Below are 12,570 nucleotides of genomic sequence, written 5' to 3' on the forward strand. Positions count from 1 at the left end.
GTCCAAGCATTTTGACTAAGATTCTTAATGTCAGTTTGGGCTGAGAGCCAGAATTCCAGAGAAAACACAGGGAAACGTTCAGGAGAGCTGAATCACAACTGAAGTTCTGTGTTGGTAGTGACTTCAGCAAACAGAAATAGTCATGGACACATCTATGTCTTTATCATACTAGCATTGGTAGGCAGAGGTCTGTTTCACCTGCGTATGTAGCAGGACACTTCTCAGGTAGAGGTTGTCCTGCACCTCCAGGGACTGAGAAATTGAAGTCACAGGGTCTACTGCAATTCAGGTTGGAAGGAACCTCAGGAGATCACCTAGTCCAACCTCAAGTCTTACCGTTTGTCTTACATAGGTGACCTTTTCTCTCCTTGGAGTTTATACACCTCTCCTCCCCAGGCCCACCTATGTCTCTGTGTTTATTTCCACAGTATTGATTCATCTGCCTGAGGGTTGGGTGCTGCCCAAGTTTGACAAGGCAGTGAAATAAAATCCTCCCATTGCTTTTCCAGCTTTGAGCTGACAAAGGCACAAACTTCAATGGTCTGAGAGCGGGGCTGCTCCTAAGGCAAGTGATGATTTTTCAGAGAGGTTCAGCAGAGGTGCAGAGGGGTGTTCCCAGCCTGCAACAAGAAGTGGGGTAGGGGAGAAGAAGGAAGGAGGAGGCAGGACAGCTGCGGCAGCTGGAGTTGCCAGGATCAGCTTGCCTAGCAACCCCCCTTCTTAGGCAAGGGCATCTAATTCAGTAGCAACAGCAAGATCAGAAGCAGCCCTGACACTTGGTGAGCTGGGTGCATGTTAGGGAGCATGAGAGCTGTCAAAACACCAGCCTTAGGGCTCCGAAGCCTCCTCAGTTTATTGGTAGGTAAACTACATAAATCCACTTACCAGAACTTATTCCTGTGGTCTGTGCATACAGAAAGAACTATATATGGCTTGTTGCAGTGAGACAGCTATTTATACCAGGCAATTGTTGAATGTTATTTTAGTAATGTAGAAAACAAGAGTAATAGAAGAATATATTGGAAAAAATCAGTTGTATAATTCTATCTTACTCCATGAGTACTGTGATAAGTAATTGTATAATCTAGTAGATGATCATCCTCCAATAATATATAGAAAAATAATAGCAGATTATATGAATAGAAACTATTATCTTTTACTAAAAGTGGAATAAGACCAGGGTACGTTATAATAACATATTCTGTTCTGTTCATATATATCCTAGAGTGTATGTTTTAATACATGATTGATACATCTATTATAATGTATAATATATATAGGTATAATGTATGTTCTGCTACTGTTGCAATTCAATCTGTATGCTATTATGATGCTGTATTCTACGTGTAATAGGCTTATGCAATCTTAGTATTATCTATAATTATATATTTTAACATTTATATAATAAACAGTTGTATTGTTAAAGGTGCAACAAAAAATGACTCATTCAAAGAGTTTAGGTGTAAAAGATAAAAAGAAATTGAGCAGTTTGGAGTAGGGGGGTGCCATTTTAAAAGCAAACAAAAAAACTCTTTAAATCAAATAACTTTCTGCATATGGTCCTAGAACCACCTGCTCTTTGTAGAGAAAACCTTCTGCAAGAGAAGGATTAGTTAAGTCCCCTGATTGTTTCATGGCTAATTTCTGCATAGATCAAAATAGTATACTGATCAAGTTTGTATACCCCTAGGAAGCTGTCATTTTTTGCTCCAGAAGTTGAAGAGAGCAAAATATGCCAGGCTATGTTTCTGCATTTGATTTGATTTCTTTAGAAGAAATATAAACTTTGGAGATGGAACTCATCCTTCCCCTGTTCCCATACTGTCTTTTTTGGAGTCTATTCATACGCTTTTTTTCTGGCAGGTGATATTAGTGGAGGGGTGGCATGATTTAGATAACAAAGACTATGACTGTTGGCCCCTGGAAAAACCAGATGAGTATAACATGCTGGACTGTGGAGGTGAGTCCTAAAGCTGCCCAAGGAAGATCATCTCTTGCTTGGAGAATGGTTGAAAACCCAAAATTGAAGTACTCAGAATAATACCTAACTCATGATGAATGTTATGCATGGTGGAAAGCATCTGCATTAGTGACAACCTCTCTTTCTAGAGAAATAAGTGAAAGAAAACAACCAAAAGATACTTCAGAGCAATTATTTGTCCAATATTCATTGGTTCCAAAAGAAAAAGTAATAGCAACAGCTGAATCCCTTCCCCCAGAAAGAAACTGAAAACATTTTATTTCTCATTAGAAAACCAAATGCAACTTAATCCAAACAAGGCAGGCAGCTCTGCATTGCAGCAAATTCTGTTGAGTCATTGCTGAAATTTTGGAGTGTCCGTTCAAAAGTGGACTGTGTTTAAACCCTCCAGCCAGTAAGCAAAATCACTGATTCTACATGTCATACTTTTCCACCTTGCTCAAAACTGTGTTCCATGACTACTTAAAAAAAATCTGAGATCTTTAACCACTTATTCCAGTCAGTTTCAAAAATGAATTTACATGATGAGAGAATAAAAAATAGATTTTTTTTAACGTTGGAAATTGATTGTTTGAGATTGAAAAATAATTAAAGAGCAACTGAAATATGGGAAATTCAATTTAAGTATAAGAAAAATCTTTTATACTGTCAGGGTGATCAAACAGTAGAACAGGTTGCCTAGAAAGGTTGTGGTTTCTCCATCCTTGGAGATTTTCAGAACCCAACTAGAGAAAATCTAGAACAACCTGCTTTAGGTGACCCTACCCTGAGCAATACAGGGTCAGACCAAATGATTTCCAGAGGTGCCTTCCAATTTCAACTATTCTGTGATTTTGTGACTCTCTAACTGATAGATAACTGATGTAAAGGAACACTTTTGTCTATGTTGTAAAAGATAAGACCAGAGACAATGTGTTTCAATAGGGTTTTTAGAAAAAACAAGAACACCTGGGAAACTAATACTGATAAAACACTCTAGGAAATATACTGCTGGGTCACAGTCTGAGCTCAATATTACAGTTAAACATTTTCCAAAGAGTTCCATTGAAACAGTGAAATTCAAAGACTGTCTAGATGATTGTCAACTAAGACTTTTATTCCTGTATGAATTTACTGTTGCTTTAACATTGAAACAACTATTTGTCAGAACAGATGACTTGTTTAAAGATATTCTTACTAATAAATCAACGTGTGAACTGAGTACAAGGGAAACTAATATGCGTAGGTTGCTTAATCAACATATACCCTTTACAATCAGTTTTAGAATGAACTCCAAGCTCTATCCTGCCTTTCTCTGTGGTTCTTCCTTGTCATCTTCTGGGCATTGCTAAAAGCAAAGCAAGAGGCATATACTGTAGCCTCATTGCTGTGGATTTAACACAAGATCTTCAAAGCATTTAGATGTGGGAGTACCTATCATTGAAAGAAGACTTTTGTTTATCTTTGTGAGACCTTTAAAGGGAAATAGAAAGTTATTTAACTGAAATTTATGCTGACCTTTTGCCTTCATTCTCAGACATTCTCTGAAGCTCAGCTCTCTCTTACCTTTTAGTGCAAATCACACCAATGTTTTTTGGTCAATCTTTGTGTTGTAGTTTCTCTGATAGTGTTAGCATTTATAATGAATGTTTACTTTTCAAGGGAGATGTGAAATCAAGAGGTTATTTTACAATTTGCTTCTTTATTTTTGAAAGGGAATTATGTTTAGGGGAAAAAATAGCAGCTTCACTAACAGTGCAAGTGAAGAATACATTTGTAGAAACAACTCCAGAGTAATAAAAGAGTTTACAATTGAAAAACAACAACAACAACAACAAAGTGAGAATCTCTTGAAGGACAGGTTTACCCATCCTCTGCAGAAGGGTTTCAAAACTTCCTGACAAACTGAGAGCTACACACTTGCATGATATAAGTAATTTGATGTGGTGCAAATTAAAACCTTCATCCAACAATATGGAAAGAGGTAGGTGAAAGGAGTGGGAATATTTTGATAGTGTTGTTTAACAATATGGATTAAAAACTTCTCCCACCTCTTATCTCACTTCATTCCCAGGCTCAGAGCAGGTAATAAGGTGTCCCAGGGAAAAGAGAGATGACTCGGGTAAATCATCTTTCCTGGTAAGAGCGTGCAAGTGGAAAATGACAGATATCTGAGTAACACTCCTTCCACTGTCCTCTGTTCTAGATGTGATATGGTTTCATAAAATGAGAATGCTTTCTTAAATATAGAATTATTGGTATATATAATTTATGTCTCATGAGGTTAAGGGGTTTGACTGAATTTCACGTGTGCTAGAGTTGTCTGTTCTTCCATAATGAGGTGTGCCTCAGTGAAAGCAGCCAAGAATGAAGAGCAATGTTTATTGCCTGATCAAAGAGGAAAGCAAATGTATCAGCACTGTATTATACTGGGAGTAAAGTTAATATCAGGACAAGCAGCACTGTATTATACTGGGAGTAAAGTTACTTTAGAAAAGATGACCAGATTTTTTGTCATATTTCTCCAATTGCTTGATCTTTTCTAAGTGAGTGTCAGAATTGTTCAATTAATGTGCATTTGTGTTTACCTACACAGCCACTGAAATGGATGACTGTTTGGGGATCATAAAAAACGACAGGAACAATAGATGAAATCACTACAGAGAAAGTTTTACATTTGTATACATCTGTAAAGTAGAAAAGTATTGCAAATATGTTGGCCCATGATTGTGTTGTTTCTAGGCCTGGAGATGGCATGGGTGCAAAGGCCTCCAGAAAAGGCTGTGAGTGGGGAATTCTTCAACGTGACCTATACAGTCTTTGCTTCAGACAGCTTTTATCAATATGCAGTGCAAAATGGAATCCTTTCTCACAGGTATTACCTCCTATAAAAATGCTTTCATGGTCATGAGTATATGGGGATTCTGTGTGTACATTTTCAGTGACATAATTGGAACACATACTCTGGGGCTCCTCGCTAATCCCTTGCATCTCTTGAGGTCTTTTATAGCTCTGTTTGCCCGGATTTTTTCTCCTCTGATGGCTTTGCTCTCAGAGCAGCCATCGTGGCATGCTTGCCCACATGGCCAAGGATAGGGTACGTCATCCTGTATCTGCATTACTGTGTCAGTGCAACTCTGACCATCACTTTTTGCCTTCTCTACATAAGGAATTTACAACTGAAGTTCAAGCACAAGTCCCAAACTAACTGTGTCTTACACTCATTTTAATCATAACTGTGTTTGAAGTGCACAACATGGATATGAAAAAGAGGCTGGCCCAATCCTGAATCCACTGAAGTCAGTGATGAACTTCTTTTGATTTCTGTGGGATTGAAATCAGTCCAAAAGCTTATGTATCAACTCACAGACTGTGTTGGTAACTGTAGACAACAGAGGTTAAATACAGAATATTTATGTGCACAACTCCAGATCACTAAAAGGCTAATACACCCTGATTGTACACTTTTGTCTGTGCATAGCAGTTCTCCATCCATATACAGCAATGTCTGGGACAGAGGCTGCAGCTGTGTTACCCCACTTTCTATGCTCTACTTCGTTAGTGTAAGAGATGTTTATGGAAAACATTTTTCTCTGCCAGACTGAGTGTTCACATTGCAAAGTTCAAGTTGTAAAAGCTGTTATCCAGAGATATTTTTTTTCGTATTGAAAGATGACCTATAATCCATTTGCAATGGCAAAAAGTTGATATTGTATTTTGATCATCTGTGTACTATGGTTACACAGTTTTGCAAAACTTGCTTATCACATTTTCTGAAATTTATGGCTAATAATATTTCCAAGAACTTAACCATAAAGCAGGTTTTTTCACTGCTTGGAAATGAATTTGTTTTTCTAGTCTTTCCAGGGAGACTCACTCCCTTAAATCAGTAAGAAATTTGGAAAATTCTGCTCTTTATGTACTTACATATATCTTGCACATAGACACAGATGGCAAATATTTAAAAAGAAAGAAATCTATGCTGCACTTTTTCAAAGGGATCAAATTTGCACCTCATTTTATCTAGAAGACTATCTGGTTGACTCTTAAGCTTACAGTGGCTGACCCAAATATGGCTGAGGCTGGCAAGTCAACGTATGGGTGTCAGCATAATTGGGTGAAGCCATGATGAAGGTATTGAATAAAAAATACAGAATGCAGGATGAATTCTAAAAAGCAGCCATAAAGACAAATGCATGATGGAATTAGGTACCAACTTGCTTAATCTTGGGGACTGACAAATTTGCTTATCTCAGGTTTCAAGTATGTCTATGCCTTTGTAAATCTGGCCATGAATATGTCAACTGATCCCCTATCTTTGATTTCTTATAATACAGTCTTCTGTCTTAAATCTACTTACTACTGGCTAGTTCTTCTTTCATTAAAAACAAACTGAAAAATAAATCCTGGTGTTCTGGCATTGCTTTATAGAGATCCATCACAAGTGCATAACATTTAAACTAAATCCTACAACTAAGTCTGGCTATGTCTACTGAGTAAACCATGTTTGCGGAAAATGATTTCATTTTAAAGCCAATTTTATTAGGGTGATAACCAGCTGAAAGTGTAACTGAGGAAACAGTGGGGAAAAGTGTTGCATCACACATTTCCAGGTAACTACATTCATCTTTCAGGGATGAACTTACAAAAGGCCCACCTTGTTTTGCAGAAGAGTCTATTCATAAAGTCTACTTTTTGCTCTAAATTTATGGTTTGGGGAATTGTATCTGGTATTATTGTCCAATATAGTTATTTTCCTTGACTGTTTGGGTTGTGGAGCAAAGACTGGAGCTGAATGATATGTATGAATCACATGCATAGATGAAGGTATATAATCAAAAACACTGAGAATGAAAGTAGCCAGGGACACATATTTCTGATAGTGGAAGTAGACTGATGGTATCTCCTTCTGTGCCAGATGTAGAGGTGCCAAGTAATCCCACCTGGTCATGAAGTCCGTCTGGGGAGAGAAGTGGAGGTTGGCACCTGCTTGCGGCATAGTATCTGCTAGAAGTCCCTACCACATGGCAGTAGACAGTGGTCCGGTTGACAGCAATCTTCAATGCTTTAGGGTGCTTCAACCAGAAGCAAAACAAAAGAGAAAGAAATGGTGTAACAGTGTTTATTTCACCGCATATGTTGTTGCTGCTAATTTTTCTGTGCAGGGTAAAGAACAGGCTCTCATGTGCTTGTTGCGCTTTTGGGGAATGAGGAATGAATATAAAAGTTTCTCTCTCTCTCTGCTGCTTGGCTAGCAATGCTACTGCTGCAAAGGAATTCTGTGAGGAGCATGAATGCCCTGCCAGCTGGAAAGATGCAAACAGGGAGAACTGCTGTGTCTACCACGCCAACATTCACTCCTGTCCTTTGGCCTTCATGGTTAGTATAATGGTGCAGCATCATATGCTCTGTTCTTGCTACTGGAGGAGACATCATTGTGATAACCAGGTTCAAGTTTATGAAGTCTTTCTGTGATTACAGTTAGACCAAATCTATAATTCACTAAAACCACTGTGGGGATGTCTGTCAGTTTTAGAATTTTTTGCTGATGCTGAGGATGCCTCAGCTGGATGCTGAGGCTGCAAAGCAAATGGCTGGATTTTTGGACAAGGCAGTATTCAGAATGTCTCATTATGTTTAGTGGGGCCAGTTTCATCTCTTTGAGATTACTTGACTCAGATCTCTGTACAGTCAATAGAGAAAGATCATTTCATTCTAAAGCAAGCAAGGAGAATTGTCATTTGGAGGTGTTACTGTCTCTGCAGCTTATAGAGGGACCCTGAATGATTTGCTTGAATTACTGAAGTTGAGTGGGGTGAGTATCACTGGCTGTGACTTGTAGAACTGAGGCCTCTATACACGTCCTGAGATGCAATGATTTTTCTGTATTAGATCAGAGCAAAAAAAGGAATCCAAATACAGGATAACAAAATTTGTTCATGCAGTGTAAGCAGGATTCATTCTTAACTTGTCTGCTTGGCTCATTATAAGAGCCTGTCCCTCCTTGAATGACTATTTAAAGTTCTGACTCTAACAATACAGTCCGGGACACCTTTTTTTTTTTTCTTTTTTTATCTGTGAGTTAAGCCTTCCCCTGCATAATAACCTTCATGCAGTTGCCCAGTCTTTCTAGTTGATCTCCCTTCTGGCAATCTGACACATTCTTCGTAAGAGAAAACCTAGTCTACATGTCTTGCAGCTATTTCGTGTACCCTTCTGTGTGAAGGCTTAAAGTCTCCACAAGAGCTCTAACTTAGTTCTTGGCAGTCACTTCTTAAGGAGCTGTTTTATTAATGACTCCCTGGGGGCCTTAGCTGCTACCAGGACTTTGGTTTAAAAGAGGAATCCCTGCTGGAACCATCACATCAAAACTTTTGTCTAGAATCATAGTAAAGAACTTCAACATCCCACCACTGTGGTGACCTCTCCATTATTTCTTACTTTCACAATTAGTTCTGCTTGGAATTAAGGTGTGGAAAAGGTGAAAACATGTAGCCAACATGCATCACCTGGCTTCCTTGTAATACTGTAAATATTTCAGTTCCTGCTTAGAGGAAGTCTAAGCAGGTTGGCTGTCATACAGCAAGGCGGCCATGAGTATCATTGCATGAGATTGAACATCCACTTCAAAGCAAGCTTTTTACATTATTCGAGAGGAGGTTTTGTTGGTTTTTTTTTTGCAGTGTCATGACTTCTAAAACATTTTATCTTGGTTAACGTGAACTCCATTTCTTTTGATTTGGCCTATGTCTTACAGTGCATTGAAAGAAATACCTGAAGAAATATCCGGAGTTAGGGACAGACTTAATCCTTTCAAACAAACAAAAAAATGCAAGATCTTCAGACAGCCAAAATAATCCTCTATGGTTGCAATTTCTGGGAGGTTTACATCTTAACAGCTTTACTGAGAAATGGTCTGCAAACAGGCATAGAAGAGATGCCTTCCTTCCTCATTAAAGAAAAAAAAAAGCTGCCATTACTCTATGGTTAATTTCTGGGAGGTTTACATCTTAACAGCTTTACTGAGAAATGGTCTGCAAACAGGCATAGAAGAGATGCCTTCCTTCCTCATAAAAAAAAAAAAAAAGCTGCCATTATCAAAAGTGAAACTGCAATAAAACCCCTTTAGAAAAATATAAAAAGTGGGATATGATTCTGTTTCTGGTTCTAATACAGCAAATCCTGAAAAAGTGTATAAGCTTCATAGAATTACTGCAGTTAAAATTTGGGACCACATTTTGGCTCATGTATTTTAAAAAAATAACAATATTTGTGAGATTTTAGCTCAGTATAGGCACGATTGCTTCTCCCTTATTTTATCTTTTCTTTTATCACAGAACAGTGTTGCTTGTGCTTTGGCATTTTAATAGATTTGGTTATAAAATATCACACTATTTGCTGTTAGAGAACACAAGTAATTTTAAGAAAGTAAAAGAGGAGGAGCTAGGATTTTCATTGTGTTGTGGTTTACTGACATAACCAATATGTCTGATAAAGGGTAGAGGAGGAATATGTGGTCCATGGATCCCAGATGATGGCCAGATATTTACTCACACTTTGTCTACAGCTGGCAAAATGAGCCAAAGAAACTGGACTGCCAAGGTAAGGTATATTTTTTCCATACAGGATTTTATTTGGTTTGCTCTTTCCAGAGCTTACTTGCTAGTAGTTTAGTGCAGTTCATGTACGTGTTCCCTATCTCATTTATTTGTCAGTTATGTGTGTAAGTGATGCATATGGCTGAGTAATACCGATTCACAACTGACTTGACTTGGAAGTAACAGCTTTTCACGCTACTCCTCCTTAGGTAGTTAGTAGAAGTAATGGGGATGGGAGGGAAGAGAATAGCCTAATCTGTCCATTTAAGGCCTACACTAATATATTGCACTACTTACTGGACTGTGTTGCAGGTTAATATCGTCGCTAGGGGGCTTCTACCCAGCAGAAGTAACAGGGAAGCAAACATGGCAGAATGCACAGGCTGATAGCCCTGCTTGGTGAAAAGAATATACACCAGGAGGGGAATCAGACCTGCCTTTCCCACAAGAGTTGTCTCTCCTGCTTCTGTTTGTCTCCCCAGTCAAGGACACCTGTCCTTCTTGATTCGGAAAAAATGCACACATTCTTTTGCAAGACCCCACAATTGGACAATTCTTATAATAGCCTACTGTATGTAAGTGAAGTTTTGATGCTTGCTGCTTTGTTCACTTGTTTGGCAGGTTGTCTTAGTTCATGTGGGTGTGACTTCTCTCATCGCACACATCAGAGTTGGGAGAATGCAAGTTGCTCTGGAAGCAAAAACCACAGTCCTTCCTGCAGTAGGTATGATATAAAAGGAAGATGTGAGGGAATTGCTTATTGACTGCAAATGGCAATGCTTTTATCATTCATGCATGGTTACCAAAAGCAAAAGGGACTCCTACCCCCCTTTACCATTGAAAATACACAAAAGTCTTCCTAAAATTCTTCTTCACATAACACTCAACATCTGAAAAAGTGTTGAGCTTCTAACCTCTGTATGAATTTAGAGCAGTAGGAACTTGTCAAATAGGTAAAGTCAAATACCATGACCAACAGCTTCAGGTACTACAAGACTTGTCTGCAGTTGGTGGGGATGTGAAGATATTCTTCCAGCTAGTATGTTGTGAGGATCTGAACACTTCATCTGAAGGGTGAAGCCTTAAGCATACTGGAAAGGTTGAAATCCATCTTGGTTCTCTCATTCACATTAAAATTCAATTGCTCCCAAAGGCATCAGTCTTTCATTCACTTTAGTATAGCTATATGCAGGGAAACAGAAATAACCATAACAATCTTAGCAATGTAAAATTTAAAAAGTGGACTTTATTTAATAAATTAAACACACAACCTGAAGAAAAATATTGGGTAAAATAGGAATGTCATCACAGTACTCTTGTTAGCTACTCTGCTGGAATTTTGAGAATATATTTCCCAGTGTTAGGAAAAAAAAAAGAACCAAAGCAACTCCAATGTGGATGGAAGTATTTAGCTATAGAATTTGCTATTCATTTCAAGACAGCTGCAGCTGAGTTTTCCAGGAAACTTACAATTTATCTGAAAAGAAATTTAAAAAATGCAGCTCTACCCCTGAGGCAGAAAGTGACTTCTGTGATTATCCTGGTATTATACTGGAATCAAATGGACTGAGGCAGAATTATTACTGAGCAGTGGATTTTGTTTTGTTGAGGCTTTTTTAAAAAAATATATTACATAGTGACAGAATAATACCTTCAGCTCGTCTCAGAAGGCTGAAGTACAGCTTGATATTAGTTTAGTCATAGAGGTAAAATTGAAACAGCATTCAGGACATGGGAGAAGGTGTTTTGTCCTTTAGGGCTTTTGTTTTAAATCACATCATATACTGCTGATGATTTTTATAAGACCTTGGAGAAAAAGAAATCCTTGAAGTATGGGTTGCAAGGTTTCATTCTGCAGTACCCAATGTCTTCTGATGCTGCTGTGGAAGGGTCACTGGCTTCTGGGGATCTCAAGGGCTGGATTATGTACAAAAAATACAAAAGACAATGCCTGCCTTGAGGAACTTTAAGTCTCAGAAAAAACAGATGGACAATGAGAAACAGAGTAGTGATGAAGTGATGTATACGCAAAACATTTCAAAAACTCTGATGTCATTAACAATTTAATCTGATCAAAGAGATCCTGTATCACTTTAAAGATTCAGATTATTCTTTCAGCTGCTGGGGTGCTATCTCTGGATTCCTCAAAATTTATTCTTTCTGGTACTCTGAGGTTTCCCAGCTCAAGAACCATGTGTTTAAATCTGAATACAACCATGTGGATGGATGAAACTGCCTTAAAATATTCTGATATGTGTTTCCTTTTTTAATCAGTCTGTGGAGATGGCTTTTGTGAGGAAGAAGAAAGCTGCTCTACCTGTCCGGCAGATTGTGGGGAATGCCCACTGTCTGCTGATGCTAGGATAGCAATTGCCTTACCAGTATGTTTAGTCTGCACTGGCTGCATTTTGACAGTCATGGTAAGTATCCCTTCTCTCCTCTTCTGTTTTGTTTCTCTTCCATGATTTGGTTAGTTAGAGTGGAATTCTCTCTTAGTAGGAGGATAGATTTTCTTGCTGCATCCAGAACCTGTGTGCTATGGAAGAAAGCAGAAGGAAGGGAAAAAACCTTTTTGGCTTCTTCATGAGGGGAGGCTCATTGGGCTAGGAATTTTCATCCTGCAAGAGAGAAGACTGAAGAGGAATGTAACAGAGGGATGGATATATAATGATAAAGGAAGAAGAGGTTTTTCACAACATGGGAACTAGGGTGTGCCAGTAAAGTAAGAGTACTTTTCACTCAGAATAAAACTCTGTTATGAAATTAACTGCTTCAAAACCCCATGGAGGCCAGAAGTATAAATGAATTCAAAAACAAATCAGGTAAATTCATAAAGGGATTAGCTCCACCAGAGGCCATTAAATCTCAGAGTCCAAATACAACTTATAATGGAAAACATTCAACTTGGGATATTCTCAAAAGAAATAATGAGAAGAGGATCTTTCTTTTTCTTCTGTTTTTTGGGGTGGTTTTTTTTTTTGGGGGGGGTGTTTGGTTTTTTTTAATAGGCTC

The 12,570-nt window shown here is 38.3% G+C and overlaps 1 protein-coding gene across 1 annotated transcript in view; it reads left to right on the forward strand.

Annotated features, from left to right (window-relative positions):
* The first annotated feature begins 804 nt into the window (after nt 1–804).
* The window catches only part of LOC103904749 (atrial natriuretic peptide receptor 1), a 34,833-nt gene continuing 23,067 nt past the window's right edge, over nt 805–12,570 (forward strand). Inside the window, exons 1-7 of the mRNA XM_009286261.1 lie at nt 805–858; nt 1,864–1,960; nt 4,703–4,835; nt 7,216–7,339; nt 9,458–9,562; nt 10,180–10,282; nt 11,833–11,978. Coding sequence (XP_009284536.1) covers nt 805–858; nt 1,864–1,960; nt 4,703–4,835; nt 7,216–7,339; nt 9,458–9,562; nt 10,180–10,282; nt 11,833–11,978 — 762 coding nt within the window. The remainder of the gene's footprint in view (nt 859–1,863; nt 1,961–4,702; nt 4,836–7,215; nt 7,340–9,457; nt 9,563–10,179; nt 10,283–11,832; nt 11,979–12,570) is intronic.

Source organism: Aptenodytes forsteri, unplaced genomic scaffold, assembly GCF_000699145.1.
Source record: "Aptenodytes forsteri isolate BGI_AS27 unplaced genomic scaffold, ASM69914v1 Scaffold103, whole genome shotgun sequence".
Lineage (NCBI taxonomy): Eukaryota > Metazoa > Chordata > Aves > Sphenisciformes > Spheniscidae > Aptenodytes > Aptenodytes forsteri.